Here is an 18,693-nt window from a genome sequence, read left to right on the forward strand (position 1 = left end):
CCGCCTCGCACGCCGTCGCCGCCCCGCCCGGCTCCGTCCGCCACCGCCCCTGCCACACGCCGTCGCCGCTCCACCGCTCTCCGATGGCGCCGAAGAAGGCGTCGAAGGGCAAGTCGGGCTTCTTCGGCGTGAGGCAGAAGCCCTCCGGTAACTTCGGAGTGGAGTTCTCCGACGCCGGGAGGCGTTGGTGGATCGGCACGTACCCCTCCGTCCACGAGGCCGCACGTGCCTACGACGTGGCGGTGTGGCGTGCCGAGAGGCCTTGGGAGCACCTCAACTTCCTAGAGATCGAGAGTCGGGCGGAAGCGGAGATGCTTGTGCCGCAGGGCATCAAGATGAAGGAGATCCCGACGAAGAAGAAGACGACAAAGAAGCCGTCAGTTGTCGTCGGTGCCGGCGAGACCGACGAGGAGGCGATGGCGAGGTTTGCTCCAGAGCATCAGGCAGGCTGAGCTGGAGTACTACTGGAAGCGTGAGGCGGAGCAGAAGAAGGAGGACGAGACCAGTCCCTCGACGGTGATCCCCATCGAGTCCTCTTCCGAGGAGGACTGGGCAGACTTCTCGAAGGAGGAGGAGGGGTGCGACAACCCGGAGAAGGAGTTCTGGGCGCAGTTCCGCAGCTTCGACGATGAGTAGTAGTTTGAATAAGTAGTAGTTGAAGTTCATGTATGAAACTATGTTGAATTTGATGTTTGAACTATGTTGAATGAACTAGTAGTTTGTCGTTTTAAGAAATTTACGTCTTCATTTTGAACCATCTATTGGAGCTGCTCTTTTGGACCATCACCATCTATTGGAGCTGCTCTTTTGAACCATCAATTTGGACCATTTGTTGGAGTTGAGCTTTTTTCGGAGCTCCAAAACGCATTTTTTGGCGGTCCAAATTTTACATCTCCGGTTTTGGACCGCCGAATTTTGGACCATCTATTAGAGATGCTCTTAGACAAGATAAACCACCCTGACATAGATCTACCGGCTGCCGGTATGGCATCGACTACAGGGCCCCATGAGCTCAAATTGAACAGCCAATGGAACTCTCCCAGCTATGTATCTACCAACAGTCTTCACAGCTCTATGAGCTTCGTCAACACCTCTCTTGCTCATCGGCCAGCATTTGGCAATCCTACTTGAGGTAGTGCATTTGCCAATGGTACCAGGCCCTTGAATACACCTATTGTAGTCATAGGTTGTGTCCAGCGTCAAGCGCTCAAGCGAGTGTGTGCTCTCAAGGATGTGAACCGTGAGCTCAACCAGGCTCTTGGCTGAACAGAATCCCGTGATCGTCATGTGTCTGAGGCGGTTATGCGACAAGTCCAGCTTCTGCCTCGGGCATTCGGAATTATCTCCAACAACAGGATAGTGTTTCATGACATACTCATTTACCTGCATATATATATGTAGGATTAACATCAAATGTCAATGTCGAAGTGTAATACGGTAATACCATAGATACATCTGAGAGATATGGATAGTGACTTACGTGTAGGGTGAAAGACTCCAAGGCAGGAGAAGCATCAAGAAAAGAAACCAAAGAAAAGAAGTCATAGCTTGGAGGGGAGCCTTTGGGGTGGACTGCTCTGAGTCTAATTTCCAAGTTCTTGAGGTGGGGTAGCTTGGATTGTAGCAACGGAGTGTTGGCATTCTGAAAAACGATAAATTACAAGATTAATCACATGTTCCTGCATCAAACTACTCCTATACACTGTTCCCTATATACTTGAATTGTCCCAATAATTTGATCATTATAAGATGGTAAATGCACATACCTCGCTACGACCAACCAAAATAAGACTCTCAACATTCCGTGCGATGGACGGAAGAATAGTGCGAGCATAAAAAAGAACACCAGACGTGCGTGCAGATGATAACTGTACATGCTTAAGTTGAGAACAATTTCTCACGTAGAATTCTGGCAAAGCGCTGTCATAGTTAAAATAGCAGAGGTTTGGAGCATCAATCTCTACAACCCGCAGCATGCTGCAAAGTTGAACATCAAGTATCTTGAGATGTCGCATCGTACAAGGTATTTTCAAGCAAATTATCCCATGGCATGCGAATATTCTGAGCTCCTCTAAGGTAGAAGATTTTGAAAACAAGTGCTCCAATCCTTCCTCGGTAGTGTGGACAAAAGACAATCTTACAGTTTTCAACCTTGCCAAGGAGCCAAGTGTTGATGTGGGATGAAAAGTGCAAGAGCCGATGTTAAGAAACTGAATTGAACTTGCAGCTCCCTCATCAGACAAAACTGAACACGGGAATTTGTAAATTTTCTTCATGGATAAAGGCATCTCCAAGTAAAGATCTTTAAACCCAGACTTAACGGTTCTTCGGAGCCACCTGTCCAGGTAGGAGGCTTTGATATTGGTGCAAGGGGTAAGAATAAGGCTAAGTGTCTCCACCTTCACCCCTTTGTCATGATGGTTTTTAAGAATTTTGTCAACTTTGTCAATGAGATAGATTTTTCTTTCCTCAAATTCTATGTGATTCAACCCAAGCGCACAGTCGTTGAGTATGAGTTTGGAATAGCATCTCCATGAACGCAGAAATGCATGAGACACACAGGCAGCACAAGCAGCGTCTTGTATTGGTAAGAGAGAATGTATACGATGTAAGATGTCCTGCAAAAACAAGGTTCATCAGTTATACTGTAAGTATCTATTAGCTGACTGCAATAATAAATATAATCAAAGACCAGTAAAGTAATGAATGAAGATGACAATGCATCAATAGAGCCAAGTAAATGTAAATATCGTTGGAGGAGCACGGGCAAACAGTCGGTTTGTTCTTCTTCCTGTCGTGAAAGTTGTATGCCCAAATGTAATAATAATACGTATTCTTGTGCCAGCAGTTATGATAAAGAATCAATTGTATCTGAATACTTTGTTGACAGCAAAGTAAGCAAAACATACATCCGGTAGTTTGTCAAAAAGAGTTTGTTGTTTCATATTCTCAGCAGCAACTTGAGGAATATCAGTACCACCTTGATGATGGTTTATTTGAGCCGACGGAGCCTTTGATCCACTAGTATCTGCAATGCAGCAGAGAAGGTAATAATATGTCACAATTTTACTCAAGCAACTCGGAGAAGATAAGGTAAAATAGTCGGTCCGGCTATAAAGAGTCAATAATCTGAAAAATTGTTTACATGCAGCAGCCGTATGACGTTTCCGCAGCCAACACCAGCGATGCCGGTGCCGATGCCGATGCCGTGTCCTGTTCACCGCGTGGAGGATCGCCACGGATCGAGATGGGAAAAAACATAGGTGCCGACGACGACGAGGGGGCGACATGGATGGAGGCTCGAGGAGAGAGAGACGGTTAGGCTTGAGGAAGGAGGTCGCGGTGAGAGAGATCTGGCGCGGCGACGGCGGAAATTAAGAAGGGTCCGCCGACCTGCCTGACTGGTATTGTCCCCTAGGCCCAACAGCCCAGTTAAAAGATGGATCGCTGAAGGGAATAATAAAAAGGTAAAAGTAAATAGTAAAGACAATCGAACTCTACTCAACTGGGCGGCTCGCGAGCGGACGGACGGCGAGTCGGCGTTGCCACGCTGGGCTGACCGGCTGAGCAAGGGGCGACGAGCGACGCGGCGGCCGGCGGCCTTGGCTGTGGCTTGGGAGGGCAGCCAGATTTGCTAGTTTCTGTTACCTCTGTTCCCCCCAAAAGAGATGTACTCCCTCTGTCCCATAATGTAAGACGTTTTTTGACTCTAGTGTAGTGTCAAAAAACGTCTTACATTATGGGACGAAGGGAGTACTATCTAGACACTCATAATGGGGATTGAATTTACACCGGAAGAGAGAGAAAGAAAGAGGATCCTTTTTTTAATAAAGGGGCGAAGAGAGATAGAAAGGGATTTGGGGAAACCGCCGCGCCCGGGTGCTGCGGTGACTCTAGAGCCACATCGATAGCTCCGCCCTTGACGATACGATTTGTTTGTCGGAATAGAGAGGAAGATATTTGCATTTGTGTTGTGGTTGAACATTGCGTGTAATGTGCTTGTTCATGGGAGTAAAATGAGTATTGTTACAAATTCATTTGTTGGCCCGTGGCAATTCGCACGGGCAGTCTACTAGTAGCGACTAGATTTTCCTGTCCCTCTCTCTGTAATGCAACGTGAAGGCCCAGCCCATATACGTCACAGAAAAAAGTAAGCTATTGTACAAGGCAATGGGGAACGCACGCATGCCTAGGTCAGATCAGATCGTGGCTACGTTGGTGGCTGCTACGCACAACGTGAAGGCCTCTGCTGCTAGGAGGGGAACCGTCTAGAGTAGTTCATGATCCACCCACATGGAGCTTCCAATCTTTAGTCCAGTCCAGAATTGCTCAAGGGGAAGGAAATCAAGACCATGCACAACATGAGGGGCAACTAGGCATGGAAAAATGGTTAGATTACTTTCTCTTCTTCTCAATTACTTTGTCGATGGCTGACGTTTTGAGATTAGATTAACTTGTGCCTTTACAAGTAGGTAGAACCCAAGTAGGAGTACAAGATTTCATCTCTATAAATAAAGGACAGACCCAGTGCATAGAAGCTCCCACACAAGGTGGGGTCTGGGGAGGAATTATAGGAACCTAGTCTTACCCCTGCAAAGTGCAATGCAGAGAGGCTGGTTCGAACCCAGGACCTCTTGGCACAAGTGGGGAGGACTTCACCACTGCGCCAGGCCTGCCCTCATTTCATCTCTATAAATAAACTACAAATAAATATATTAACCGTGAGACATGGTTTTGCATTGGTTATCCGTTCCTCTAGTTGAACAATTTAGTTACATCCGAATTGCTTTCAGAATTTGCTTTATGAAAACTCCTGATTGAAATTGCGCCAATTTTCTTTGCTTGATTATTAGGATGGACATATGGTTCATCAAAATAGGCTATTGTCCCACTAAAAAAAACTAGGCCACTGTGTCTCCATCATCTTCTTATAAGTTTACACACCCCTATGTCAGAATACTGGCTCCGTCCCTGCCTAGAAATATGATGGTTATACTTTGGGCCCTGTCCATACACCTAAATAAATTAAATAAACAGGGGCCAATAAAGAAGAGAAGAAAACCGACCCACCATGAACTTCCTATTTTGCTAGCTGCAAATCCACACAAAAGAAGACAAGAAAACTGCGGAAGAAGCAAGGCCTCACCTCCGGTTAAAGCAAGCTCATATGTGTTGATGGTCATTGGGCAGCCGGCGGCGTCCACCAGTTGACGCAGCCAGGGGTCAATAAAGGAATGTTTAACCAAATGGGATGACGGAGGAGTAAATTTTGGCGAGGACAGCCTGGGAGGCTTTTTTTTACCAGCAATATTTCTCCCTGGCTCATTTCATCCTCATCTACACCCCCACGTGCTTCATCATTACACTACACACGATAATTAGGTTCAGTTTTACAACAAATATACTGGAAATCACGAAAAAGAAAACAAACGCATAGGAAGAATCAAGCACCACGAATATCTCGGCAGTCACTATAAGACCAAAAGAATCAAGCACCTTGACGCTCCATCCAACCTCTGCATGGCAGTAAAGCAAAACTAGCCTCATTTGGTTCATAGGGTTGGGAAATCATAGGAATAGAAAAGTCATAGGAAATGGGATGACATGCATCTCAAATCCTATGAGGGCTTCTTTGGATCACAGGATTTGCAAAACAAAGGAATAGGAAAAATGGAGGATTTGATTGCCATGACATAGCCAATCCTGTGGATTTTTTCCAGAGGTCAGACCTCATGTGTAAATTCCTTTGGAATCAGCACCTTGGAGACCCAATCCTGAGGAATTTTAATGGCCCAATCCTTTGATCCAAATGCGTTTCATAGGAAACAATCCTGAGGATTGATATCCCATGAAAATCCTGTGAAAATCCTCCAATCCAAAGAAGGCCTGAGTAGGAATAGGAAAGAAGATGTCCTTTGATTCACTTCATAGGATTTTTTGCATTGAGTCTAGGCTAATGTTTATTTTCCTATGAATTGTGAAGGATAGGAAGAATTCCTCCATAGGAATATGATTCCATTCCTACAAACCAAAGGGCTCTAAAGGAATTTTTCCTACAAAAATCCTATCCTATGAAATTCCTACAAAAATCCTCCAAACCAAAGGAGGCCTTAAGATCGATGTCATGATAAAGCTTTCCAAAAAAATCAGTGTTCTTAACTAATGCATCTAAAAATCATTATTTGACTACAAAAATAGGTGCAAGATTATACGAACAATTCAGCATCAAACCCGTTGGGCATTTGAACTAACATGTCTATCCCACAAAACTAAAATGCGCTGGACCTTGGCTCCGGCAGAACCTATTTCATGACAAAACAATCAATCATGGAATCCTATCAAGTGACTGCAGGAGATTGTAATTAACCAAAAGGATTAATAGATGATATTATATTGTATCCAACTAACCGAATAACCAAGCAGACTAAAGGGATGAAGAGGCATACACGGCATCAGGTGCATCGACGGGAGCAGCTAGCGACGCTTGTGTGGAGAGTTGTTGTCGCTGCTACCAGTACAACAGCTGTGCTGTTGGAGGAATTGGTGGTGCGCTGTACACATCGTCCTGCGGCTCGAACCTTCTCGAGACAGGTCAGAGGTATCTAAGAAATAAGAGAAAAGTAGGAAAAAAAATAAGATGGTGATTTGGTTAATTGACAGGAACTGTAGTTTGCAGGGAAGGGAGACGAGTTTGCAACTCGGTGCTCACCCTCGCCGTCAGCCATCAGGTAGCAAGAATTTGTGCACGTGCAGGGGATCCTCTTATTCCCATTTCATCTGCTCCATGTGCCACATCCACCGCATCCACGAGCTACAGATCTTTGGGGGAGCAGAGCACTACTGCATCTATGCTGAAAGTACTACAACAGGCAAAACGGCATCCTGAACCAAATTTTATAAAGAAAAGTAACCTTCAGCAAAAGTAGGTATTTAGTCTATGCAAAAATGATACTACGGTACAATACATGATAATGCCTAGTCGAACTGATGCATTTCTTAGCCACACATCGTAATAGGACAGTACCAAAAGGACCTACTATTCAATTCCAGTCTTTAGAGAACAAAATCACATTGGTCATATTTTCTTAAATTTCTTAAAATAATAAAACAGTACTAACGAGCCAATGTTCAGAATCTGAGCGCTCACCATTTAAAAGAGAATCCTAAGCAAAAAATGGGAGTGCAGGGAGGTCACCATCTAAGTGAAATAGGTAAAATCAACCTTCACAATGATGAAAAAGAAATTCTGTTTGGAAAGGGTGTTTTCGTGAGCTTCCCAACACTCTGCTCAATGAACCGGCCGATATTGTCCTGAATCATCAGCTAAAACATTGTTAACTGATCATTATTGCTAACTCAAAAGAGAAATGAAGTAAATATAGTGTATTCAGCAAAGCCAAATTATAAGGGTGCAGTACAAAACAAAACAAAATTTATGTGTTAGTCTATCTCAGTGATGGCTAAACAACTAATATACTCTAAAGGACAATTTTTGTCACCTCTTCCAATGAAGAAACACTCTCCTGACACTCTTCTGGCTGGCCGGACTCGGTATCTCAGTGGTTCTTACCATCATTCTTCCTTTCTTTCTTCTCTACATGTAGTGTTACTTCACCATGCTATAGCTGCACCTGGGCGCAGATGAGCATAGAGCTACAGAATGGAAAATAGATTTCTGTAATGTGTGACGAGCTATCACTAAAATCGCAATCAAGTTAACAATTATACACAGACCACACCAATAACATCAAACAAAAAGGTAGGCCTGAGCATATAGTTCAAAATGAGTATTGATATTTAGATACAAATGGTTGAAAGAAACAGCATATGCATGGAGAAGGTTACTTAAATTTATGTCAGCAAAAAATTCAAGCTCTTCTGCTGTGGACACTTCAGTGCGTTCAATGCTTGCTTTATTGCAAAAAAATGCTTTCTTTCTTACAGCAATCTGTGTTGAAGTAAAACACTTGCTAAAGTAGCAGCTTAGTCTTGTCATAAAGATAAGGTACAACTTTAAAATGAGTCAGATTGTGTACTTTCAACAGCAAGAATGACCATCTTCATTAACTGTCATATTCAACATACCCTTAAGTTGACTAAAAGAGACTATTGGTCTAATTTGCAGAAAGGAAAATAACGGAGATAAGTCAAATGCCTCATCTATCATTTAGGAGAAGGTTAGTATATGAAGAACTAGATCGTGGATGGCGCGCTTTGCGCGCCCGTCAATTTTGGCAATAGAATGGTCGGAATTTCTAAAAATAGTCACAAAATATGTTAAATTTGTGGCAAACATATATCACTAATCAAATAGTTGGTTGGAGCTTGGTTTTGATTTGTATGATTTGATGCTCGGCTTATTCATTATTTTCCCTTGACAAGACTTCACCTAAGTTCGACCTCCTTCCGCATGACACCAAGTTATTGAAGCAATATTCACATATTGAACCATGAGAGAAAGTGTGTATATAGCACATACAAAAGTGTTTCATATACATAAACCAAGTTATGCAGTACCATTTAATGCATAATTGAAAATTCTCCATAAGGGTATGGAAAATGAACTAAAATAGCATCCCTTAAGAAGTGTTAGAAATATGATTTTGGCCTACTTTTACGAAGGCACAGAGCTGAAGGCACATATCAAAACAATCTGCACATAAGAACTATTCTGCAATATCTGAGAACAAACTCTTTGATACACGAATTTTAAGCACGCGCACACTCTAAATGGTAATTAATTGGTCCAGGAGCAACCCTGCTGATAAGAAATTTTGTTTGTTGTAGTGGTTGGATTGGTCACAGATTTCTTGTCTTACAAACCAATGGTATGATTAGGTCCAAACTGATATAAATTATCTGAGAACAAATTAGGAATCATTATTTCCTCAATATATCTGTCAAAACACACTTCATAATTCATATATGTGACATATATTCTCCAGAAGTTCATCTTACAACAAGTATGATACATTTAGTAATTGTAATCACCAAGTAATAAAAATAGGCAGCACCTCGCAATGGTCAACATGGCATTTCTCCAAGATTCAAAGACCCCGAAAAGACCACGGTACCTTCAATTAAGGTCAATGTCTCAAAAAGTCAAGGACATGCTCAAATCATTACAGACCATAATTTTGTGCAGATTGAACACATTCATAATTTTGTAAAGATTGAACACATTGAGGGAGTTACCAACCTCACATAATCAAGTGCTCCAGAACATTGACTTAATCTACAGATGCAGATCTGTAGCAGATAATATGATCAAACATCTTCCTTTCTTGTATACACTGCTGCACAAAATAAAAAATTCAAGGAATTTAAATACATGAATAATAAATAATATATAACCATGAACAAGTCTGGAAACAGTAATCTGACCCAAAGAAAATATGTTTGATACCTTTTTTTTTTGACGGGATATGTTTGATACCTTTGTAGCAAGTGCCACCACAAGTTAGTTTCAAGATGCTTGTTACATTAACTTCCTTGTGCACATCTTCTGGAATTGGTATGCCTGTAAATGGAAGGGAAATGCGTTAGGAAGCAACTATGATAAGCATAGAGTATTGGACCATCTTGGCTACAAACAGACATGGTTCTGCAGAAGTTCATCTAGAAGATCAATTTAAGTAAAATGGTTGAAGCTAGTAGCATCCAGTCATAACATTATTTTTCTAAAACTGTAATGAACCTGGCAATGACCAACTTTCAATTGTCGGAATTATAAAGAAATTGTATAAAAAATACAATCAACTAAAGCGAGGGAATTATCAAGAAATTAGTAGAAAAATTACGAACAGCAAAAGCATCAGCCGGAAACAGCATATACAAATAAGTAGCACACCAAATTACATGAAATTACTCAATTGTTCATGCGTATCTTATCAGATAGATGTTGGATATACAACTACTATAATTTCCAAAAATGATAAATGATCCAATCTATTTAAAAGGACCGCAGAATCAATGAGCACCAGTCAATTGAACATACAACGATGGAGATATTAACCAAATACTATGTGTGAAACCTTTGTATCCATTGAAGCTGCAAGGATGTCTCATTTGCTATGTCGCATGCCAGTTGCAGGAAAAGGGCCAGAAGGACCCCTTGGTTTAAAGGAACAGGTTCAGTCCACACAAGCCTTGCAAATCAACCTGGCCAAATGGGCATTTAGAGCATCAGGTATCCACAGTTATATATGTAGAAGTGCATGCTCTAGCCAATGCAACCAAAAGACCGATCTGATGGAAGAGACTAGGCAGCACATTATACGTCAACAATACATACATATGCTAATTAAAATGGCGGGTGACTTGATAAAAGTGTTTCTCCGTGTAACGGAAGCACGGGTGTAAGAGATGGACTAACTATGAGATGCAAATTTGTACTAAAAAAATTGTACTCCCTCCGTTTTGAACTAAAGCCACTGCACTCATTTTGGAATGGAGGGAGTACTGTATGTGTGTAGACTGTAGACATCTCTTGATTTGCTCAAGCGGCAAGAAAAAAACAGGGAATAAGCCAACAACTGCACTTCAAATTCTAAATGTGCCTCCTGATGTGAGTAGTATTAAGTACCTCGGGAGATTAGTCGTTGATCCAAAGCACCAGTATTTGGTGAGATTGATATCGAGCCGCTCACGACCCAAGGCGTGGCCGGCGTTGCTGCCGCCACGCCTCCACCGCGAGGAAGACCAAGCCGATCTCACCGTCGATGAGGAAACCCGGACGACACTGGATCCGGGGTCGGCAGCCTGCTCGCGTGCAGCGAGGGAGAGGGGCCGCCGGCGAACTGGGCGGGCGTGAGGCTGAGACGCGGACGGCGCATAAGGCGTACAGGAGATGGTCAGGGCCGGGGCGGGGGATGTGGGCGGCGGCGGCGGCGGGCTATCCATTCGCTCGCTGCCAGATAGAAAGACGAAGCCGGTGACGAGATAGAGACGAGGGTCGATCCAGACACCGCGGGCGATGCGGGGATCGGTCGGTCCACCGGACTGGGCTTCCATAGCAGCCCAATTAAGCCCAAGCCCAATCAATCAGTCACGAGAGTAGCAGCCACAGATCTTCTTGTTTCGCTTAGTTTTCGTTTTTTGTTTTTTCTTTCTTAAATAATTCTGGATTTCGAAAAAGTTCCAGAATTCAAAAATGTTGCCGATCCGAATAATGTTCACAAATTTGAAAAATGTTCGTGATTCCAAACAAAGTTCGTGAATTTCATATTGATGAACATTTTTTATCAGATGAACAAATTTTGAATTTGGTGAACAAATTTTCAATTAAAAGAACATTTTTTTCGAAAAATCGGATGAACTTTTTAAAAAATGGATGACCATTTTCTTAATTTGGTAAACACTTTTTAAAATTATGTTGAACATTTTAGATTTTTTTTACTTGAATAAACAATTCTGAGTTCAACATTTTTTAACCCGGATGAATTTTGAAAAATGGACGAACATATTTTGAGTTTGATGAACATTATGGTGAAGAATTTTGAATACGATGGACAAATCTGAATTTCCTGAACATTTTTTGAATCCACTGAACAAAAAATGTTCATGATTCTTAAAAATATTCACGAAAATGAGAAAAGGAAAAGAAAAGAAGAAAAAAGGAAATGAAGAAGAAAATAAAAGATACTAAAACGTAAATACAAAATGAAAAAGCAAAAAAGAAATAAAACAAAATTGAAAAGGAGAAACCCCCCAAAAAAAGAAAACCAGTGTTCATAATTCTTGTATACTTGGCTGGCTGAAGTTAATCCCAATTATCTGTCCTTGTACTGCACTAGCCGCATTAATAAAATACATTGTTGAGTTGTGAATACTCAAAATGTTAGCAGTGTATGCTAATCATGCATGGATTAGCTTTCTAGCGGCAACTAGTAGTGAAGTAATGGCTGCATACGTCATTCTGATGCAGAGGCTGGGGGTTATCATCATTTTCCAAAAAAAAAAACTAGTAGTGAAGTAGTTGAAGGACCAATTTTCTTTGGCTCATAATTTTATTGTATACAGAAGGATCCTGCAGAAGCCTCCATTTGCTTTGCGGATGTGGCAGCTGGTTACTATTGTTGACACTAATCATGTGAAGCATAATGCGACAGAGATGCTGAAATGTTTGAACAAGTCAGATTTGTTGGCTGGACAGCGAGCGGCAACACTTATGTATTATCAATTAACAAAAAAATTATGTTAGGTCCATAGTAGTTAAAGGACACAAAATTCCTGAGAAAGATTATAAATATGTGAAGAACGTAACGTGCGCGGCAATCTCTTCTGATGGCGACTAATGAGGTATGTAGCTAGTAAAAAAATAATTTGTAGCAGCAGAATTGTAACTTGGAACAATTGACAGCTGTTTAGTGACATCAGAGTTTGCAACCACCCCTGCAGAAAGAGTCTAAGGTATATCAAGAGAGAATTACGAAGTCTTCGACTGGACTCACTTTCCCCTATAGGTCGAGGAGAACAGCCAGTGGCGGAGCTTCAATCAAATGGTTGGGCGGGCCAAAGAGTACAATTTTTTATTCTGAACCATATTATGTGTATGTGTTAATTACCGGCTGCTGCTCCCGAGCACCTCCACTCAGCTGTGTGTTTTCTTCGAGGAACACAAGCGACAGTTCGAGGCTAATGTCGTGATGCATGTTGTTTCTCTGTATGGTTGTCCATCGCCATGGGCTGAGACTTCGTATAATTTTTTTTTTACTCTAGACCTGGGCGGGCCATGGCCAACTCGGCCTTGCCGAAGCTCCGCCAGTGAGAACAGCCCGGACACAGTCCAAAAAAAGATCAGACCCTCTACAGCCAACCCATTTGCCGGGCTGTCTGATACACATTATATTCAGTCCATTTGTGGAGCCGGTCCGGACGCGCTCTAATGTGGCCGCAAGGTCGAATCAACCTGCACTAGCTCATCCCGATCCCGCAAAAACTTCACCTCAGGCCCAACCCTAGCTGCAATCTCGCTCGACGACTCCACTCCCTGTTCTCTCCCTTCCTACCGTCAACCAAGACCATGGCCGGATCCGGCAGCAATGATTCCTCTGAAGTTGACCTTTTGGATTGGGACACCTTCGCGACAGAGTCGGACGAGGAGCTGGGCATCCATGTAGGTGTGGCCCTCGGTTGGTCATCGATGGATAGGGGCGGAAACTTGAGCTCCACACCCTCCATGATTACCCTACATGGCTCCTCCATCTCTGCTCCCAACCGCGTCGGCTCGCCGCGGTCCACGCCCGTCCTGGTGGCCCGGTAGGGTTCGTGCAGATTCAAGCCAACACCTCCGCCCCCTGCTCCTCCCGGGCAGTGCTTGGTGCTGGACCTAGCACCTCTAATTGCGTGGAGTTGGCTCCTAGAGTTGGAGCCTGGGCAACTTGTCGTGCAAGGCAGGCGTCCCGGGCTGGATCCAGCTGCCCCGTCTGCGGCTTTGCAGATCAGCGTTGGTTGGCCCTGTCCACTGATTCCAACGATGAGGGCAAGCTCGTCTGTCGCGTACTATGTCGATCATTGACCACCGCCGAGACAGGCACCTACCGCCGCCGATGCAAAAATGTGAAAAGCATTGCAGCTCGGCCTCGAGGAGTCCGAGTTGCTAGCCAAGGAGACAGTGGTGGAAACTGCCTCACCAAGGAGCAGGTCTGCACTGCCCGAGGTTTGACCAGACTTCCCTCCTCACATGAATCCTCTGGCACCTCTGGCGACGATGACGACCCTCCATATGCTGACGCGTACGCCAACTTCGACGCCCACTACCGTTGGTCGAAGACGGCAAGGAGGGGGGCATTGATTGCTATGCTATGTCCAGTTGTACACCTCCATTCCCTTATACAAGGTCACAAACGCAAATTACAGGTACCAAGGTAAAACTTAATGACTGCTTTGCAAGCCAATTTTTCTTCTCGTTAACCGGGATCATTAATACGTCCACATGCATGCAAAGAAGGAATGAGAAGAAAGTAGCACAGTGTCATTATGACTATATGCATGCAAGTATTAAACAAGTTGGTAGTACGAGAAAACATCATTAAATTTTGCCTTGATTAGTGTTAGTGGTCTTGTATAGATGCAAAATGTATTTTTCATAGTGGCCTTGTATAAGGAAATGGAGGGAGTATGATTTACTAGTCTGTGTTAGATTTATCTACGTTGCATGAGATTGTATGAATTTGGGAGTATGGATATGAGGGAGACGGCTGTAGATGTTAAGAAATGAGAGCCGAATTGGTGCTATCCGCGAATATATATGTGGTCAATTTGTCCAGTCCAAATTGGAGTTTTTTTAGAATACTCACACACATGTATCATATATTGATAGGTGAAGGGGGTGAAGAGACCCATCCACGGTTCTACAACGCGGGGAAACAACCCAAAGGTAAATCAACTACTCGCTAACACCCCACCTATACAAGCTTGCAAGCCTACCTCCTACCTCTCTGCTGAACAAACCAGCTGACTGCTAGCTCTTCCCCTCCTGTTGAACCCAAGCGATCACAACCTCGATGGAAGGGCAAGCTTTATTGAAAACAATGTCGTTCCCGTGCTTCCAAAACTGGCAAGCAATGAGGGTCGTTAGGGTGTGGTAGTCCTTCCTAAGTCGTGTAGGCAAAACCCTCGACTCCGTGCACCATGGCGGTCACATATCGTTGCTCGTCGGCATCCACTCCACATTCCCCCCATGATTGCAAGATGACATTCCAAACTGTTCTTGCGAAATCAGAGTTGAGGAGTATGTGATCAATATCGCTCCTGGCCCAACGACATGATGCCATCTAGTCCGAAAATGCAAGTCATGGAAAAAAATCACCTCAAGGGCGCGCGAGAGTCCTAGACCACCGTTGCCGCAAGATCGTACCGACGACCAACAAAGCGTGAAAGTTGAATTGGAGTTGGAGATGCCCTTGGGCCAATCTTTTTGAGGTTATGGAGAGCAATTTCCTACCTACTGGCAATGCCATTGTTAAGTTCTCCGCTGTCACTTTTGCCGGTGCATTTGAAATTCGAGCCGCACACGTACAGATTTGTGGCGTGGCGCGTTGTCAGTTGTGGCTTGGCCGGAACGAGGTTCGGGTTTAAGGTAAACGTCGGCATCTCCCAGCTTTCATTCGCTTTCTCTTTTCCCCTCCCCTAACCACAACCACGTAGTACAAAGATATCGCTTTCGCTTTGGCACGGAGGCATAACACAACAGCTGTGCATGGCTTGGCCACAAGCCGTCGTGGAGTGATCAAAGGTAGGTAGGAATACAATGCGCAAGCGAAGCATCGAATTGTTTTTAGTATCCCGTACGACGCGACGCGACACCCTCCAACGGCAGCGCGGCATCCAGCATATACCGAGCACAATCAAGGAACATGTCAACCGGCGCATGCATTAGGCCAACTTCACCGCGCGATCCTATCACATCCGGTCCCGTCCGTTTGGATAAAACGGACAAAGGAGGCGGCCCAGCGTGCGACGGTCCGGACTCATCTTGTCCGTTTTGTGTCCGGGCCAACCCATTTCAAACGCAAACTTGCTCGGATTTGGGTCGCGACAGACACCAAACGGACGCGCGCCTCGTCCGCGTCGGGACCGCGTGGCAGGTGGCCTCTTACCTCCCACCCGTCCACATCAATGCGCACGAGTGGGCGGCCCCACCTGTCATCCGCACGTCGAACGGTCGTCGTTCTTCTTTAAGTGGGAAGCGTGGACGGGTCGTCGTCCACACTGCCCCACGCCACCCCGCGGCCTCCTCGAAACCCGACAGCGCCGAATCCAAACCCTAGCCAATAACTCGCTAGCCGGCCGCCCACATCCATGGGCCTCTGGAACTACGGCCGCAAAGGCAAGCACAACCGCGAGGCTGGTTCCTCGTCGGGACGCCGCCGCGGCTCGGTGAAGAAAGAGGAGTCCGCGTCGCCATCGCCACCACGTCGGACGCCCGCGCCGCCCGCCTTCTCCATCGCGCCCACGGCCGCCGGCTCGCGTGACCGGCACTACATCGAGGCGGGCGTCTGCCGCCGTTATTGGGAGACGAGGACGCCGCTGCCCTGGAGCGACGTCCACCTTCCCAATAACTGGCATCTGTCGGCCGACCACGTGCTGATCCCGTCCGTCCCGCAGAGCGGCCGTGCGCGCCGCCAGGAGATCGAGCGCCGCCGCGCCTTCTCCGGGACGACCTCTACCACGACGAGAGATACGCCCCTGACTCGACATTGTGGGACACATGGTTCCGCGATGAGCACGACGTGCGGCGGGTGTCGTTCTTCGCCAGCACGTCGACGGGGCCGCGGCGGCCACGTGAGCCCCGAGCGGCTCCCCAGGCGCGCGGCGTACGCGGGTCCGCGGCCTGACGCCCACGCCGTCGCCGTCGCCATCTCCATCGCCACCCCCCACCTCCTCGCATGACGGCGGAGGAGGAGGCCCGGCTCATGGCGCGTGTGCTGGAGGACTCCATGCACACGCACGACGATCGCCAATGGGCGGACCTCGAGACGACGATGGCCCTCTCCTCGGCCGGCGACATCGCCATCCCCGAGGAGCCGCCGGTGGCCGCGTTGCACCCTGACCTGATGGGTCAGGGGTGGAGCTGGTCGTGCTCCGCTGAGCAGATGGCGGCCGTCCTGAGGGCCGTGAACTGGTGCCCCACGCCGCCGCGGTCGCCGGAGCGGGAGGCCTCGCCTCGGGAGGAAGTGGTGCAGGCACCACCGGCCACCTTGCAGCCCGCCGCCCCCGTGCACCACGGACCGCCGGCCCACCTGTGGACGCCGCCGGAATACATCGACCTCGTCAGCGACGACGACGACACCGGCGGCCAGTGAAGACGGCGACGGTCACGGCATCGACGGGCGCGGCAGAAGCGCGCAGGAGGCATTTTTTTTTGGTTTTATGTTAATTATGAACTGTGTGGTTTAAGTGGACTGAACTGGGCCGTTTTGTGACCGTAACCCCTATATAGTTTTATGTTTTTTTAACTGCATTTATTTACTTTTTTAGTCATTTCAATTAAGTTTTTAAATTTTTTTATTCACGTCCATCCCAGACAGGTTTTGGGGTGTGGCCGTGCGTTGGGCGCACCCACACGTTGAGCGTACCCACGACCCATCGGACAAACGCAGACATTGGCGAACCCATCGACGCTTCAAAGGATAAAATCCGGCCAAACCGGACGTCCGTTTAGGATCGCACGGTGGAGTTGGCCTTAGTTGGTGACCGGCCGGCGTGAAAGTCTGGCCGTGTTTGTACGTATTTCCGTGCAGCAGCCAGCAACAGGCCATGTGTCCGTCTGCCAAGAGGAAGAAAAAGACGAAACGTGGCGGCCATGTTTTTGGTCATGGCGTGGCCGACTCGACGGGCAGTGCCAGTGCCAGTGCCAGTGCGCGCGCAACTGGCAGGCTGCCTTCGCGCCGAAGCAACGCAATCAAAAAAAAAGGCGGAACGGCTGGCCCTCGCTGTGCAGACGCTTCTAGAGAGATCGCCGAGACGTGTCAACCGCCCATAGGCCGGCCAGCTGTCACCTCCCGCAAAATAAATAGCCCCTCCACCCCTCCACCTTTCCCCACACCACCACCAACAACAGAGATCTTCTCCACTCCTATTCGTACTCAACCCCACGCCGCAGATCGCACCACCAGCCGAAGCGATGGCCGCCGCCACCGTCGCGTCCAGGGCCGTGGCCGTCCTCGCCGTCCTGTCGGTCGCCGCCTTCTCCGTCGTCTCCGCGCAGGAGGCCCCGGCGCCCAGCCCCGTGTCCGCCGCCGGCGCAGCGGCGCCGTCCCTCGCCGCAGCGCTCGTCGCCTCCGGCGCCGCCTTCCTATTCGCCGCCGTCCGCCACTGAAGCGGCCGCCTCCGTCTTCCCCGACCGTCCGCCCGTCGATGGCTACTCCTCTACATCTACATAGTACCGCCGCGTAGATCCGTTTAGAGCGCCGCTGCTGTTACCAGTAGCGATTTGTTGGTTGTCCGTGTCCGCTTGGCCTGATCTGCCTGCTACTGTCGATGACGATGATGATGATTACTATCTCCTGCTTGTAGATACTTCTCACCAATGCTATTTATCCGGTTTGATCTGCTGATATATTCGCTCCCCATTTGATTTTGATGATGCTTTTCTGTCAGTGGTGATTCCTGAATTTTGATGCTCGTGATCGTGGTGAATCTGTTTCTCACCACTGCAACAGTGCACAAGCCTATTTTTCTCTCTTGTTGGCTAGCGGAATCGTTATTTAGGCCGCGTTCGGTTTCCCTCGGCTCCCTGGCTCCGCTTCTGGAGCGGTAGTTAAAATCCATGCAGCCAGCAAACAGCTGCTCCATAGATTCTATACTTCCAAGAAGTTGGTGGATTGCCGAACACACCCTTAATATAAATGAATATTAAATTGGAGAAGAATCTGCACATGTTTGAGTAAACATGAATGATGGGCTGATGCAGGGGTCGTGGGTGGCGTGTGCTGCTCGTTTGGACTGCCTGCCGTGAATTGACCGGGGTCATTTTCTTGTTGCGATTCTCGGTAAATAAAAAGAAAAACTTTCCCCGTTCTATGAAACAAGTGCCTTGTTACCACCATTCTACCCAGCTTAACATCAACAGTCATCACAAGGAAACAATAACAGCTAAACAGTCCATTCCATAGACAGGCAAATGCAAGTGACCATTTGCCATTTGGCCTGTGTTGTAGCGTTCCATGTCACATATTCCAGTGTTTG

At 46.6% G+C, this 18,693-nt stretch overlaps 1 protein-coding gene across 3 annotated transcripts; it reads right to left on the reverse strand.

Annotated features, from left to right (window-relative positions):
* Nucleotides 1–801: 801 nt before the first annotated feature.
* Nucleotides 802–10,890, reverse strand: LOC119270402. Of its 3 annotated transcripts, XM_037552404.1 has the most exons (14): nt 10,586–10,890; nt 10,035–10,161; nt 9,407–9,520; nt 9,200–9,296; nt 9,015–9,074; nt 7,500–7,653; nt 6,710–7,311; nt 6,447–6,602; nt 5,452–6,302; nt 5,147–5,365; nt 2,910–3,028; nt 1,767–2,618; nt 1,481–1,642; nt 803–1,383 (listed from the first exon to the last, which is right to left on the reverse strand). In XM_037552404.1, the coding sequence occupies exons 10-14, from the start codon at nt 5,181–5,183 to the stop codon at nt 970–972; spliced, it is 1,584 nt and encodes a 527-aa protein (XP_037408301.1). In that variant the 5' UTR covers nt 5,184–5,365; nt 5,452–6,302; nt 6,447–6,602; nt 6,710–7,311; nt 7,500–7,653; nt 9,015–9,074; nt 9,200–9,296; nt 9,407–9,520; nt 10,035–10,161; nt 10,586–10,890; the 3' UTR covers nt 803–969. The 3 variants fall into 3 exon arrangements, with proteins under 3 accessions (XP_037408300.1, XP_037408301.1, XP_037408302.1); XM_037552405.1 differs by lacking the exons at nt 5,147–5,365; nt 5,452–6,302; XM_037552403.1 differs by lacking the exons at nt 5,147–5,365; nt 5,452–6,302; nt 6,447–6,602; ... (5 more) ...; nt 10,035–10,161; nt 10,586–10,890 and adding exons at nt 3,146–3,414; nt 3,507–4,618 and having other exon boundaries at nt 802–1,383.
* Between the last annotated feature and the right edge of the window lie 7,803 nt (nt 10,891–18,693).

Source organism: Triticum dicoccoides, chromosome 3A, assembly GCF_002162155.2.
Source record: "Triticum dicoccoides isolate Atlit2015 ecotype Zavitan chromosome 3A, WEW_v2.0, whole genome shotgun sequence".
Taxonomy (NCBI): domain Eukaryota; kingdom Viridiplantae; phylum Streptophyta; class Magnoliopsida; order Poales; family Poaceae; genus Triticum; species Triticum dicoccoides.

Coding starts and splice junctions, on each gene's coding strand:
- LOC119270402 (XM_037552403.1), bottom strand. CDS start 3,290: ATGTCGCCCCCTCGTCGTCGTCGGCACCTATGTTTTTTCCCATCTCGA. Junction 3,029..3,145: donor ACGTCATACGGCTGCTGCAT/GTAAACAATTTT, acceptor GCTGCATTGCAG/ATACTAGTGGATCAAAGGCT. Junction 1,384..1,480: donor TGGAGTCTTTCACCCTACAC/GTAAGTCACTAT, acceptor ATATATATGCAG/GTAAATGAGTATGTCATGAA.